We start from the raw sequence: 15,853 nt of genomic DNA on the forward strand, positions 1-15,853 counted from the left end.
AGAGGAAAACAAGGAAAGGTGACAGAATGGGAGACAGAAATAAGAATGAGTGACAAAAAGAAAGGAGATAAGGATGAGCAGAGAAAGCAAAAGAAAAGGTGTTGTAAGGAACAAGAAATATGGAGATAAGGGAGGAAGGAGATGAAGATGAGTGACAGGCAGAAGAGGGGATGAGGAGACTAAGGAAGGAGATAGAGAAGAGGGTATCAAATGAAGGACGAAGAAGAGAAGAGAGTGGGTGGAGATAGGGAGGAGACAAGGAAAGATAATTAGAATGAGGAACTTTAAGGTAGCAGGTGCAGCGACACCGGGGTCATGGGTGTGATGGGCAAGCTGTGTCACGATCCGTCCACGGTCCAGTACTCCTCAGGATTCGAGCGATGCCATATGGTATCCACCTCTTGACATCCCCAACTCCTGCACTAAAGGCACGGAGGTATAGGGCGATCAAGTGAGGGAAGGGAAGGAAGGGAACAGCGGGGAGTAGAACCTGTAACGAAAAAATACACAAAGCAAACCTATATCTCTGTACGTAATGCTACTCTCATTACTTCTCGCTAACCTCAGACCCGTCTGTGGGCTATACCTCTGGAAAGACACCGCCTTTCCGCCTATGCCAACATTAGATTACCAACATTCATTTTGATTAGTCATTGAAACATTGATATAGATTCTGAGGATATATTTCTGACCTGAGCGTCAACAGTCAGTCCACAACATGAGGTACTAGCATAGGCAAGAGCTTAAACGTTTATACTAACACAACCTGCTCAACGTCTGGAAAGAGGGGCTCCCTCTGTCCGTTCCTTTAGAGACCCAAAAATGACAAACTAATACAGATGAACTGATCCCAGTTCTGACCAGAGTAAGTTGCTAAAGTACGAAAGTCTCGTTAGTGGGCAGTACCTCACTTAAGTACAAAGTCTCACCACCCCACCTTACTTTCGAAACATTCCTTTTTACTGCAGGAATGGGAAGCGGGGGTGTATTGTCTTGGCTGAAAAGTACGCTTGATATACACAGCTAACACGCACCCCAGCGCTATGGAAAAAAGAAACTATACACCACTGGGAATCCTGCTACCTGCTCACTGGCACGGTAACCTTAAGCGAATGGGAATCCAGCTGCCTGCTCCCTGGCACGGTAACTGATCCTAAGGGTCCGACTCGGTTCTCTCCTGTCCGAGAGAATGGTGCACTTATCTGTACTCTGGGTGCCTCCTCCGAAAGGCTTCTTCCGTCGACTGAGAACCCGCTGACCTGTCTCCGGCTCGCTCGCTTCTTCTCCGCGACTTCGAGCTGTTGCAGGCTCCACGAATTCCTTTCCGACCTCACAGGTATAACGCCATAGCTCGGACGCATCTCCCACTGGCTCGACGACGGACGTGCTTCCTCGAATTACGCACAGCGTCAATGGGGCGTCTCTTCGTTTTTGTAGGCGTGACTCCTCCCCTCCCGAACTGTGGGCAGGCTGGGAGTTGTAGGCAATGCAGGCGCGCGATCCCAGCGCTTGTGCTCCCGGCTTCCTGACAGTAGGTCCCCCTGCCCAGCGCCTCCTAGAACCGGGCTTGTCAGGGTGCCGTTGATAGAAGGACCGAATCCTGGCCGGGGCATGGACGTCACGACACGGCACCCACGAATCCTCTTCTGCAGTGTATCCGGCCCATGAGACCAAGAACCAAAGACTACCACCTCGGTATTTGGCATCCACTATTCGCCGTACCTCGTACTCCTGTCCTTCTTCTGCAGAGATTGCCGGAGGAGCTTTCTTCACACCCCCCTTGGCCGGCTTCAGGAGATTGCAGTGGAATACTGGGTGTATGCGAAGAGAGCCTGGAAGGCGCAATTTGTAAGCCACCGGGTTAATCCTTTTTATCACTTGATACGGACCGATATATCTGGGGTGGAAAACACTCCTCAGTTTGAAACGTATATTTTTAGTAGACAACCATACCATGTCTCCTTCCTGATACTGAGGCCCTTCCACTCGATGTCAGTCTGCCCATTTTTTGTAAGTCAGTTTCGCTTTACCCAAATGCTTCCTTACTAGCACGTGTCCTTCGCGCAACAACCTCATTCGTTCGTGAACCGATGGTTGATTACACGCCCCTCTGGGCAGGGTTATAGGTAGGACGTTGGCGTTGAAGCCGTAATTGGCTGAAAAGGGAGATGTGCCTATGGAACTGTGCGTTGTGTTGTTATAGGACAGTTCGGCCATCCACAGCAAAGAAACCCAAGAGTCCTGTGCCTCTGTAGCATAGCATCTCAGATATTTTTTTAATGTTTGATTAAGTCGTTCCGTTTGCCCGTCTGTCTGAGGGTGGAAGCTTGTGGAGACTGCTGATTCTATGTGCAGTGAATGACACCACCCCTTCCAGAAACTGGCGATGAACTGAGGGCCCCTGTCGGACACTATGACTCGCGGGACGCCATGAATCCGCACCACGTGTTGCAACAATAACTGGGCTGTTTGGCTAGCCGTGGGTAAGTTTTTGCATGGGATGAAATGCCCCATCTTGGTCAGGCTATCTACCACCACAAGGATGGCTGAGCACCCTTGATCCACCGGGAGTCCTGTTATAAAATCCACGCTAATGTTCTGCCATGGTGAATGCGGTGTGGGCATGGGACAGAGCAGTCCCCTAGCTGAGGCGTTGTTCGATTTCCCTCGGGCGCAGTCCTCACATCGGGATACCCATTCCGTTACGTCTGAGACCATCGAATCCCACCAAAAAGATCTTTTCATCAAAAGGATGGTCTTCTGAATGCCCTGATGTCCTGCTAACAGCGATTTATGGCACCACTCAAAGGCCTTTTTCTGAAGAGACAGTGTGGGTACAAACAGACCATTCTGTTGAAAAGGCAGACCCTGCCGGATCAGTCGATCCGGTCTTTGTTCAGCCCATCGGGCCCAGGCCTCGGGGCTCTTGTATTTTCGTATGTCATCAAGATAATTCTCTGCCTTGATGGTGCAGAGGACCTTGGCAGGAGGGATGATAGCCTCTTCGGGTGCCTCCAGTTCCCCTTCTGCGGTCCACACCCTAGATAGCGAATCCGCTTTCCTGTTATCCACCCCCGGTCTGAAGGTGATAACAAAGTTGTACTCCTCAAAAAAGAGCATCCACCTCATCTGTCTGGGAGACAGGTGTCTAGCTGCCTTTAAGTATTGTAAATTCCGATGATCGGAATATACGGTGACCGGAAATCTGGCACCCCACAAATAGGGACGCCACTCCTGAAACGCCTTCTTAATGGACAACAACTCTTTTTCGGCTATATTATAGTTCTTTTCCGCGGGGAGCAATTTCCTGGATAGGTAGGCTACCGGGTGCAGCTGCCCAGTGTCTTTGTCTCTCTGGGAGAGGATGGCCCCAATGGCCTCATTGGAGGCATCGGCTTCCACTATGAATGGGGTATCGAGCTGAGGGTGGCGCAACACAGGAGCCGTAGTAAATGCTCCCTTGAGATACCCGAAAGCCTGGTCTGCTTCGGGGGTCCAAACAAACGGTACGCCTTTTCTGAGAAGCCTGGTAATCGGGAGGGCAATGCTTGAAAACCCATGAATGAAGCGCTGATAGTAATTAGCGAAGCCCAGGAAACACTGGACTTCCCTCACATTACCTGGCACCGGCCACTCCTGCACCGCTTGGATTTTCCGTTCTGCCATACACATACCCTCAGGACGGAGTATAACTCCCAAGAACTCGACTTCCGACACCCCAAACTCGCATTTACTCAGCTTGCAAAACAGCCTATGTTTCCTCAAAACCTGCAACAATTGTTTCACGTGTTCCTGATGACAGCTCTTGGCCTCTGAGTAAACCAAGATATCGTCTATGTACACTATAACTGTTCTGTCTATGTACTCCCGCAAGACGTCATTTAAGAAGTACTGGAATGCCGCCGGGGCGTTACATAACCCGAACGGCATTACCAGATACTCAAAAAGCCCATACCGGGTTTTAAACGCCGTCTTCCACTCGTCCCCTTTGCGAATGCGCACCAAGTGATAAGCCCCCCTGAGATCTAGTCTGGTATATATCTTTGCCTCACGCACTTGATCCAACAAGACTGGGATGAGTGGCAACGGGTATCTGTTGCGAACGGTGTTCTTGTTCAACATGCGATAATCACAGCAGGCTCTCAATTCTCCATTCGCCTTATTTATGAAAAATAAAGGTGACGCCGCCGGGGACCGGGAAGGACGAATAAACCCTATATCGAGGAAGTGATCCAGGTATTCTCTGAGGTGTTTCGTCTCAGGTTCCGAGAGAGCATATACCCGACAGGTGGGCATGCTGGCTCCCTCCACCAGATCTATCTGGCAATCATAAGATCTATGGGGTGGAAGCGATTCTGCCTGAGATTTGCTGAAAACATCAGCGTAAGTAGCGTATTCCCTGGGTAGACTCACTTCTTTTTCTGCTGCTGTAGCGGCGACAAAAGGGCAGGCTAAAGCAGCAGCACCGGAGTCCCTCCCCGGAACGCAATGCTCTTTACAGATTTCTGACCTGAAGAACACTGTCTTCTTTTTCCAGTCTATAGTTGGGTTATGAAGACAGAACCACGGCATACCAAGGATCACCTCATACTGTGGAGCCTCAATAATGTTTAAGGCTACGGTTTCTACGTGTCTCCCTTCTTCCGTTCTGGTTGTTAGGATTGGGTTCTCTGTTTGTTCAATGAGTAAACCTGAGGTAAGCGGCTTTCCGTCCACCGCCAATACTTCTTCGGGAATCTCCCTAGCCACTTTTTGAATACCCAACTGTTCCACCAACCCGGTATGTATGAAATTTCCCGTCGCTCCTGAGTCCAACATGGCTTTCACCTGATAAAGGCTACGGCCGTTGTCCAACCACATAACCAACTCTATGTGTCTTTCGGTTTGTCCCTGTTGCGTGGTAGCCAAAGAAGGGATTCTCCAGAGTTTGCCATCCGACGTCTCTGGAGCTTCCGATGAAGCGGGGCCCCCTTCAGGACTGGTGACTACTGCTATATTTTTTCTATAGCGATTGTTTCCCCCTGGTTTCTTGGGCCTAGCCGGGCATTCTCGAACATAATGTCCTTTCTTCCCGCAATACATACAGAGCCCCTGAGTTCTCCTGCTCTCTCTTTCCGTACGAGACAACGAGGCACGAATGGCACCTACCTCCATGGGTTCGGGTGCCAGGTCGGTACCTGCCGTCTCTTTCTTGCCTTTTTCTCCCCTAAACCTATCCCCACCTCTATCTGATATGCGCCCATCTAACCTTAGAGCCAAACTGATCAGATCGGCACATGTACGTGGTTGAGGGTCTATGCGGGCTATGACATCTTTTAACTCATTACAAAGCCCCTGGTAGAAGAGTGACATCCTTTTTTCTTCAGGCCAAGCGGCTTCTGCCACCAGCCGATTAAATGATGTCAAGTAAGTCACCAATTCATTCCGTCCCTGTCTTAGTTCTAACAACTCCCTGTCTGCACTGAAGGTCGTCGTGCGTCTGTCGAAAACTCCTTCCAGAGCGACCCTAAACTCGTCCCAATCGGACAATATCGGATCGTTGTTCCTGACCAACGGCACTGCCCAATTGGCTGCATCTCCCGCCAAATAAGAGATGGCAAACGCCACTCTTGAGTGGTTGTTTGGAAAATAGGATGGTCTGCAGGAAAAATGCATCAAGATCTGTGTTAAAAATACCTGAATTTTCTGGGGGTCTCCTGTATAGCGTTCAGGGTTGGCTAATGGAATGGGTGGGGGCACAGTCACGTGTATGGGATTAGATCCTGTGCTTACATTAAAGGGGTTTCTAGACAACCTGTCTACTTGATCTCTTAATGCGGCGGTTTCTACTCTGGAGGCTGACAGTTCCTGCTGAACTGCTGCTAGTGCCTGTAAAACGTCCTCCATACTGTGGCCCTATAGCCACCCCCCGAACCGGGAGGAGTATTAATACGTGGGTGCGTAATTCTGTCACGATCCGTCCACGGTCCAGTACTCCTCAGGATTCGAGCGATGCCATATGGTATCCACCTCTTGACATCCCCAACTCCTGCACTAAAGGCACGGAGGTATAGTCAAGTGAGGGAAGGGAAGGAAGGGAACAGCGGGGAGTAGAACCTGTAACGAAAAAATACACAAAGCAAACCTATATCTCTGTACGTAATGCTACTCTCATTACTTCTCGCTAACCTCAGACCCGTCTGTGGGCTATACCTCTGGAAAGACACCGCCTTTCCGCCTATGCCAACATTAGATTACCAACATTCATTTTGATTAGTCATTGAAACATTGATATAGATTCTGAGGCTATATTTCTGACCTGAGCGTCAACAGTCAGTCCACAACATGAGGTACTAGCATAGGCAAGAGCTTAAACGTTTATACTAACACAACCTGCTCAACGTCTGGAAAGAGGGGCTCCCTCTGTCCGTTCCTTTAGAGACCCAAAAATGACAAACTAATACAGATGAACTGATCCCAGTTCTGACCAGAGTAAGTTGCTAAAGTACGAAAGTCTCGTTAGTGGGCAGTACCTCACTTAAGTACAAAGTCTCACCACCCCACCTTACTTTCGAAACATTCCTTTTTACTGCAGGAATGGGAAGCGGGGGTGTATTGTCTTGGCTGAAAAGTACGCTTGATATACACAGCTAACACGCACCCCAGCGCTATGGAAAAAAGAAACTATACACCACTGGGAATCCTGCTACCTGCTCACTGGCACGGTAACCTTAAGCGAATGGGAATCCAGCTGCCTGCTCCCTGGCACGGTAACTGATCCTAAGGGTCCGACTCGGTTCTCTCCTGTCCGAGAGAATGGTGCACTTATCTGTACTCTGGGTGCCTCCTCCGAAAGGCTTCTTCAGTCGACTGAGAACCCGCTGACCTGTCTCCGGCTCGCTCGCTTCTTCTCCGCGACTTCGAGCTGTTGCAGGCTCCACGAATTCCTTTCCGACCTCACAGGTATAACGCCATAGCTCGGACGCATCTCCCACTGGCTCGACGACGGACGTGCTTCCTCGAATTACGCACAGCGTCAATGGGGCGTCTCTTCGTTTTTGTAGGCGTGACTCCTCCCCTCCCGAACTGTGGGCAGGCTGGGAGTTGTAGGCAATGCAGGCGCGCGATCCCAGCGCTTGTGCTCCCGGCTTCCTGACAAGCTGCACCTCACGTATAACTGTAGTTTATTACAGGCTTGGGGCGAGTTTCCAGGCTGTGTCACTAAATGTCTTTTATGGGGTATCCTTATTTTAGGTGTCCAGACACAGTTCTACCCACACATACACACATCAAGGTTTCAGGCATGGGCACAGTGCACATTTGAATTATTATAGTCAGTGACCCACTGCACATTGTCAGCTGGGCGTGCAGGATTCATAGTAGTTTCTCATGCACTGCAGGGGTGTTGGAAGAGGGAGCATGTATGTGTGAAGCTCTAGCTCTGTGAATCTGGTCATATCAAGTTGATGTGTTCGCTCCCAAAGCATTGACACATCTATAAATCTTGAATGCTTATGCACGTGCACACACACATAAAACACACACACTTAATTCAGAGACATGCTAAACTGCATGCATTTCCCTACATGGAATGCAGGGGAGCTATTTTGTGTCACCAACACGTACAACAGTGTGTGAGTCCATAAATGGTCCTGTTGCTAACCAACCCAGTGGGCCCATCCCAGGGTGTTCTGTTCCATGGTCCTTGATAGTATCAGGTGTAACGCTAGTCTTGGCTTCACATCTTTGTCCTCCAATCACCAGCCCATAATCCCCAGAAACATACCAGAGGGGTGTTTGGCTCGCTTGAGTCTGTACCATTAGGCAGTTAATAATACATTTGCTCCCCAGATCTCTTTACAATGACACTGACCCCTGTTCTCCTCTTCCTGTCTACAGATGGTTCACAGCCACGTTTTATGCTGCAAGGGTCATCCTCGCTCTGGACTTCATTGTATTCTGCCTGCGTCTCATGGATGATTTCACTGTGAACAGGTTCCTGGGGCCGAAGATCCTCATGATGGAGAAGATGGTGAGAGCCCCTGCTCCTGTACTCAATAACTCAACTCCCCAATATTCCAATTCGCAGCGTCATCAAGAGCCCCAATTTTACTATTGCATTGCGCCAGCACTCGCACAAAGAAAAGTGTATTTACTTATTAATGTAATGGTTTTATATAGCGCATAGCAACAATAGGCATCAGACTACTTTCCATAGAAAGACAAGATACAATTTGAAGTGGTAGGGTGGGTAAAAAACTGTTGGGCTGCTGTGCATACCAGCGTTTCGAGCAGACTGGAGAGGTTTACAAGTGCGTGAGCTGTCATCTGACATCTTCACAGCCAGCAAGGGGGTGGACGCGGGACGAACCACTGCTAACTGTAGCCGCTGGTATTGCACCTGGCTGCTGATAATTCTGCCCCATAAAGGAGCACACCCTGGCATAGGGCCGGTCCATTTTCGCCTATCATCTGGAGGAGACTGAGCTAAGCCCCACCCTCATTCATCTAAGAACCAGTAGACTTCCCATGGAGGCTTTTCCATTTCACTTATTCGCATAATACTTAGCCTGATGACCATTGATGTCTCTGTTTTTCTGCCCACTTAATTCCATTTCACTTCAGTTTGTGTCATGGGGATAGCGCAGGGTACAGGATTCAAAAGACTCTACTGTTGGGCCTGATAATGGTACCACTTTGGATTCATTTCAGGTGCAGGCCCTGGGCATCATTTCACAGGAAATTGACCTGGGGAACGCAGACTTTCATTAGAGGCGGATGAGGGCCTGAGGCCCCTAATAATGTCTCCAACTGTCCAAGACATACTTCCAGATACTAAACCTTTAATCCATAGTGGGGCTCCCAGTAGTTCTCCTACTGCACCCTTGGTGAAAGGAGGAACGACTGAATGTGAGTGTCCCAGTGGAATCTCTCTATACTAGCAGCCGCCCACTGTTAGCCAAAAGGAAGGGCCAACCCAAGTGTCCTGCTGCCAGGAAAAGTAAACGCCGTTCTCTTAAGAACCAGGTACCCACAGTTATTCCTGAGCCCCCGGAAGTAGAAAACACGGACGGGAAATATGTGTTTAATAAACAAAAGGACATCATTTTAGCAGTGTGTCATGCCTACAATAGAAAGGTTGCTCTCATTGGAGTCCACCTTTTCTGGATTGTCTAAGATCATTGGGTCAATTGATGCTTTTTTAGGTCTCATCTAGCCAGCGCGCATGCGCTGTCTCTCTGAGACATCAAGTAAGCTGTATAAGGGGTGAAACTCTGTCTACTGCCGGTAATTTATCCTGCCGCTTGCCATTAGTAAACTCTGGCATTATTTTTGTTAGCGGGATTATTGGCTGTGGATCCGGTGCATCACTTCCGTTATTCCGGAACAGCACTGCCTAACTACAGTTTCCCTACACTGCAGTTCGATATGTTTTTCTTTGGGCATACTTATTTCTTTATTTACTGTGGCATCTGCTTCACTTGCAGGCACGCTCACATGTTTTATGTACAGGGGCGCCACGCTTTCTTTCAGCATGGCGCCCGCTTCCGTATATACATGTAATGCTTGGCAGCAGGGGCTCTCAGCGGCGCAGGAGAGAAAGGGAGAATCCTTCAGCTGCATTTGCTTTGATTTTACTTTGCAGGGCGTGGCTTGCCCACCTCCATATTTTATCAAATAACTTTAAAGTATTCAGCGTGATGTTCATTTCACAAACACACTGCTTCCTTCAAAACTCCATCTCCTCAGGTGCTCTCCCTCCCACCACCACAAACAGGCTGCCTGTTTAATTCTCCTTCCACCCCAGCTGCCGGTTAAGGAGTTCATCATCGGCGTCTGACGTCATGTCTCTGTGTTACCCCCCCCCCCCCATGTCTCCCTATTTTGTTTTGCAGGACGCGGCCTGCCCACCTCCATTTTTTAAAATAACTTTAAACTATTCAGTGTGGCGGCCAGGTCTGTCGTCATGTCTCGGTAAGTGTTAAATCTGTGAGTGTTATGATCGTGTAAGAATGTATCAAATATCTCAAGTGATTCCGAATCCGGTAAAAAATGCTAAAACAATGATAGATCGCGCCCTGTTAAAAAAATGTTTGCGCATCCAAGTAACCCCTGAACTGTGAATTGCAACCAAGACAAATAACACCAGAGCGTGTAGCATGTTGAATCCAAACGTAAAATAAAGTAGACATGCGGATTTCGGCTGAAACGGCAGCCCAACTACCAATTACATATCCAAATACTTTAAAAACACTATATACAGTATGAAATCATTAGTGAAGAGTGCATGCTTCTGGTTTCCGATGTGTGCCATGTGGATCTAAAAAAATATTTTATCTTTTTTTTTCCGAAGCGTGCTAGTTAGTGAAATTGCCATGCGGTTTAAAAATGGCCATGTTGCTTAAAGACAATGCCCATCATGAACTATGATAAACGTGAGAAATGCATACACAGATTGTCCTATTCGATTGCAAACAAGTGTGTGTACCCGATGGCTGAGTCTGAAAAGACGTGGGGGCAGATTTTTGACAAATGGCGCATCCCTGCAAATCGGCAGGGATGCGCCAGGTAAGATGCGTCAGGCAAGTTTACCCTTGCGCCACCACATATGCGCCGCATTTACTATGCGGCGCAAGGATAAACAGATGCATGACGCATCTCCCGTCGGAAGGATGGCCCATTGCTGGAGTTGTCGCAAGTGCAATGCAACTCCAGCATTGCTCGTGGCCTGCCCATACATAACGTGGTGCATCCCGCCTTGCGCCTGCTTCAAGCAGGCGCAAGGTTTTGACGCAGCGGCGTCGGAAAAGTGAGTGAGTGGAATCTTGTAGATTTCACTCAAGACCTTTTCTGAGGCTATACTGCACCGGAACGCCCCCTGCGCTGGAACGCCCACATGAAACCTGACGCAGGTTTCATTTGGCACAGGGTTTACAACATGAAGCATCTCCCTAGATGCGTCACATTGTAAATAGAGCGCAACATGGTGCATGGTTTACGCCGTCGCTGCATCACAGAAGTGACGCAACGGCGGCAAAATAGTGGCGCAAGGGGCTTGTACATCTGGCCCGTGGTCTCTTGCCGGGTTTAGTGCATTTTTTTCATCATGGTATGGTGGAAAACATCAAACTAGCTATGTGGAAATGAAGAAGTGCCTTACGGTGGTTGAAGGGTCCCCAGTGAATCTAAGTTGTCAAAAGTTGCACAAAAATACAGTGTAATGTGGGTGGCATGCTCTTACTGTGCCATATAGGATTCTGAACCATTGCAAAACTGTGTGACATGACATAAACATTTGCAATGCAATAAGTCTCGCAGTTGCGAGATTTTGAACTATTGACATTTTGCTCCTTCAGATGTACAGTCAGAGCTCCATAACAAGACGAGCTCCCGAGGGAAGAGCAACAATGCCTTGCTGCGATTGATTTCCTGTTTTTTTCCCCCAACTCAGTCTTTCCATGGTGGTGTTTAGAGGTTCCGACTGCTTCCATTGCTCACCGGGGCCATCACTCAAATTAAAGCCCTACACACAAGCGTTTGCTTCGCCCACTACAAGGATCTGACCCCGCCCCTGGGATGCACACAAGTCTGCTTGCACAATCGCGGTTCGCGTTGAACATTGGAGAACAATGAACTATTCTGATACGGCAACCAGGTTTCTGCATTGCTAATCGGCTGCAGCGTTCCTGGTTGTAATGCCAAGGTGTACTGCTGATGGGCAGGTTCTGGAAACTTCTGTGGCTCTCTGGGTTGACAGGTAAGCCCCATCTTTCAAAATCAGCTGCAGGCATGTGTAGCAGTCTGGTAGCCCGCACACTGATCAGAGACCTGGGAAAGCAGAATTGTAGACGGGGTTTGTATATCCAACAGTGACAAGTGACCAACAGGGCCAAGCGCTGAGTGAACAACCAACTCGACACAGCACACCAGCACAGCCACGATAAGAAACACGAACGAGGCTGTCGCGTCGCGTCTCTGCAATCACCACCACGTAGCCAGGTCAGTTTCTATTATTTATTGCATGCATATGTATCTGCAGCCAGCATGCTGCACGTCCTGCCTCGTCCCCCGCTTCCTGTGTATGCCGCCCCTCACCCCTTGACCGGAACTGGTGTCCGGTGACCTCTCCTGCCCTCTGCCCTCCTCGGGGTCCTAGTGCCTCATTTCTCAGGACACTACATCTCCCCCCTTTGTCACAAAGGCATTACGACAGTAGCATTCGTTGGTAGTAAAATGGGACAGTCCCTTTTGTAGTCAGTTGCAGGATGTGAACTGTCGACTGATGTGACCCGTGAGATGCTGCCTAGAGCGGCATTTCACATTTCCTCTATTAGTCTCTTCGGTCTCACAATGTCTCTTCTTGGCCTCTCCACCTGTCCTTGGCCCTCCTTTGGCCTTGTTGCTTCTGCGACACCTGCTCCATTGCATTCCTTCGTTGTTGTTATCCCTTCGGTGCCTGTCACGTGTTCTTCCTCTTTTTCTTCTTTCAAGCCTTTGAAGTGTGAGCTGTTCCTTGTGTTCCTTGTGATTCGCCTGCTGTCTGACTCTGCTGTTATCATTGTTCCTTTCACTTGTGTTATCGTCAATGGGTCGTGGGCGAATGCACTGTCTGACTTCCGTTGTTGTCTCTGTCGTACAATGACAGTGTCTCCTTCATGGAGGTGTGATTCGGTGGCATGTCGTCTTCCACCAGCATATTCCTTCATTCTCTTCTTGGCTGCCTCATCTTTTGCTGCCACGCCTTCGTGCCCCGGCGCGGCCAGTCCTTCTATCTGCGGCAGCCTTGTTCTGCTTGTCCTCCCTAGTACTAGCTCCGCCGGGCATTTCCCTGTAGATCCATGAGGCGTGTTTCTGTAATCCCTCAGCATTTGGCATAGTGCTTGTCCTAGGGAAATCTGCGACAGTTTCGCCCTCTGAACTGCCTTCTTGATGTTTCCCATAAATCTTTCGACCATGCCGTTTGCTTGCGGCCATAGTGGTGTTACCTTTCTGTGCTGTATTCCGAGGTAAGCCATGAACCTTCGGAACTCCTCTCCTGAGAACGGAGGGCCATTATCCGTTTTCAACGTCTCCGGGGAGCCCCATGCTGCGAATATGTCGTCCAGAACAGGTAGCGTTGCGGCTGCTGACGTTGAGGAGACTGATCGCACAATCGGGAATCTGGAGTATTCATCTATTATGACCAGTAGGTAAGTTCCCGCGTCTAGAGGTCCAAAGAAATCAGCGGCCATTGTTGTCCATACTGCTCTTGGTAGTTCCGACATTTGCAGTGGTTCTTGTCTTGCAGGCGGACCCGTCGTTTGACAGAGGTGACAGGCCGCTATCGTATCTTCGACTAGACGATCTAACCCCGGGAACCAAACCTTTTCTCTCAGCAGTTTTTTTGTCGCCACAATGCCCCTGTGTGACTCGTGTGCAATGCTGACCACTTGGCGTCGTAGTGAACGTGGAATGACTATCCTGGTGCCCCTCATTACGATTCCGCTGTTTGTCTCCGAGAGTTCCCCACTTATTTTCTGTAGAGCCAGCATCTCCTCCTTTTGTACTCCTCCCTTCCATGTGCAGTTGTTGTTTATATGTCTCCATCTTTGCTGTCTCGTCGTTTCTCGGGCCGCTCGCAGTGTGTCATCTTTTTCCGTTTCTCTCTCTATCTCTGTTAGAGTTACTGGTGCCGGCGTGCTTTGCTTTAGCACGAAGTTTAAGTATTCTTCGGCCATTGAGGCCTTTTTTTCTGCATGTGGCAGCGGATGCCGTGACATGTAGTCGGCTGGATTATGCTCTTTCCCAGGTTTGTGGACAATTTTGAAGTCGTAGTCCATTAGTCTGATGCCCCAGCGCTCAATGCGGGGCGGCATCTTTGCTGCTGGGTTGCCGTAAATTGTTACTAGTGCTTGGTGGTCCGTGATGATGGTGAACTGCTTTCCGTACACAAACATGTGGTAATGCTCGCATGCCCATACCACCGCCAAGCTTTCTTTCTCTGGCTGGGAGTACGCCTTCTCAATGTCTGTCAAGCTTTTGCTGGCATATGAGACAATCTTCCTTGGTGACTCCTTTCCCGGCAGGTGTTGTGCTAATATTGCACCCAACCCCACTGGGCTGGCGTCAACCGTCAGCTCGGTGCAGAGCCGAGGGTCGAAGTATGCGAGGTGCTCCGCCGTCATCACAGCCTTCCTGATCTCTTCGAACGACTCATTGCACTCTTGAGACCAGACAAATTTCTGGCCCTGTTTTGTTAGCTCTCTCAGCGGCGTGCTCACTGTGGCAAAGTCTTGTATGTATCGGGCACAGTAGCTTGCCAGGCCTAGGAATGACCTTATTTCTGCCACATCTGACGGTGGCTTTGTCTTCTTTAGCGTTTCCACTTTGCTGGGATCAGGCCTCATCCCTTTTTCCGAGAATATGTGTCCGAAGAAAATCAGTTCTGTTCTCCCTAGCTCGCACTTCTCTCCATTTAGTGTTAGTCCAGCCTGCTTTAGATGTTTGCACACTTGCCTTAAGGCGCTGTCATGTTCTCCGTCTGATTTCCCAAACACTAGGATGTCGTCACTGCAATTGAAACTGTTGTGTACTGGTCGTATCACCTGTCTTATTGTCTCCTGAAATATTTCGGCCGCTGACGAGATACCAAAACTGAGCCGTTTGTATCTGAATAGTCCTAGGTGTGTGGAAAATGTTGTTATGTACCTCGACTGTGGGTCCAGCTCTAGTTGGTGATACCCTTTGTATAGATCTAGCTTTGAGAATCGGCACGCCCCTGTCAGCCTGCTGATCATGTCGTTCAGATGAGGTCCTCGATATTGCAGTGTTCGGTAGTCTCATGTCCACACAGATCCTTATTTTGGACGTATTTTTCTTCGGGACTGCCACAATCGGTGATACCCACGGTGTTGGCCCGTCTGCCGGCTCAATTATGTCTTGCTGCAGTAAGTTATTTATTTCTTCCTCCACTTGCGGTTGTAGGTGGATCGGCACTCTCCTGTGATGCTGTGCCACTGGTCTCACCGCTTCATTTATGTGTAGGGTGACCTGTTTGTCTTTTAGCTTCCCCAGTCCCTGCAGTATTTCTTGATATTCTTGCAGTATGTTTTCTTTTTCTGTCATGTGGTACGTCATCGCCAACAGCCCCATGACTTGTGCCGTGACGTTACTCAGCAGGCAGGGCGCTGGGATGTCCCCTTTCAGCACATGTATTTCTTCCTGACGCGTCACGTCCTGATATGTTAGCGTCTCAGTGAACTTGCCCATGTTCTCTACTGGTGTCTTTGATCCCCACGTGAACACATCTACTGTTGATGGCGATAGCGTTGGCCTTGTTCTCATTTTCATGTACTCGGACATGCACATTATGTTGCATGTGGCACCACTGTCTAGCACAAACGTTGTTCTGTGGCGCCCGACGTCGATGTCTACTGTGGCCGTCTTTTTTATTTGCTGTTTCTCCACCAGCTGGATGTGTTCCTGTTGTCTTCCTTCTTTGGGTGTGTCGGACATGAGGTATAGCCGTGCTTCTCTCCCAACCGTCGTCTGTTCATCCGACTCTTCCGACGAGCCTCTCTCTGCTGTCTCCATATGTCTGGCGTGTCTGGTGCCTGTTGTCCCTTGTCTTGCTGTTCGCCCCCTCTCGTTCCTAAATTGCCTGCTCATGCAGGTGCTTGCGAAGTGATTGTCCCTATTGCATTTTCTGCATTTCTGGCCCATTGCTGGGCAGGTGCCAACGTGTGGGAAGTCAAAGCCGCATCTGTAGCATGGGACCGCTTGTTTCCTGTGATGTTGTTGCTCCCTGTTGTCGTTCTTTTTGAAATGTTCCGTCATCCGATGTGCCATCGCTTCTCCCTTTTCTTTTCCAATTTGTATTTGTTTGGCATGCTGC

At 49.3% G+C, this 15,853-nt stretch overlaps 1 protein-coding gene across 1 annotated transcript in view; it reads left to right on the plus strand.

Moving 5' to 3' along the window:
• The window catches only part of LOC146808477 (transient receptor potential cation channel subfamily M member 2-like), a 1,642,641-nt gene that overhangs the window by 1,258,300 nt on the left and 368,488 nt on the right, over nt 1-15,853 (plus strand). The window contains exon 20 of the mRNA XM_085623575.1: nt 7,879-8,011. Within this exon, the coding sequence (XP_085479701.1) occupies nt 7,879-8,011 (133 nt within the window). The remainder of the gene's footprint in view (nt 1-7,878; nt 8,012-15,853) is intronic.

This window comes from Triturus cristatus, chromosome 8, assembly GCF_964204655.1.
Source record: "Triturus cristatus chromosome 8, aTriCri1.1, whole genome shotgun sequence".
Lineage (NCBI taxonomy): Eukaryota > Metazoa > Chordata > Amphibia > Caudata > Salamandridae > Triturus > Triturus cristatus.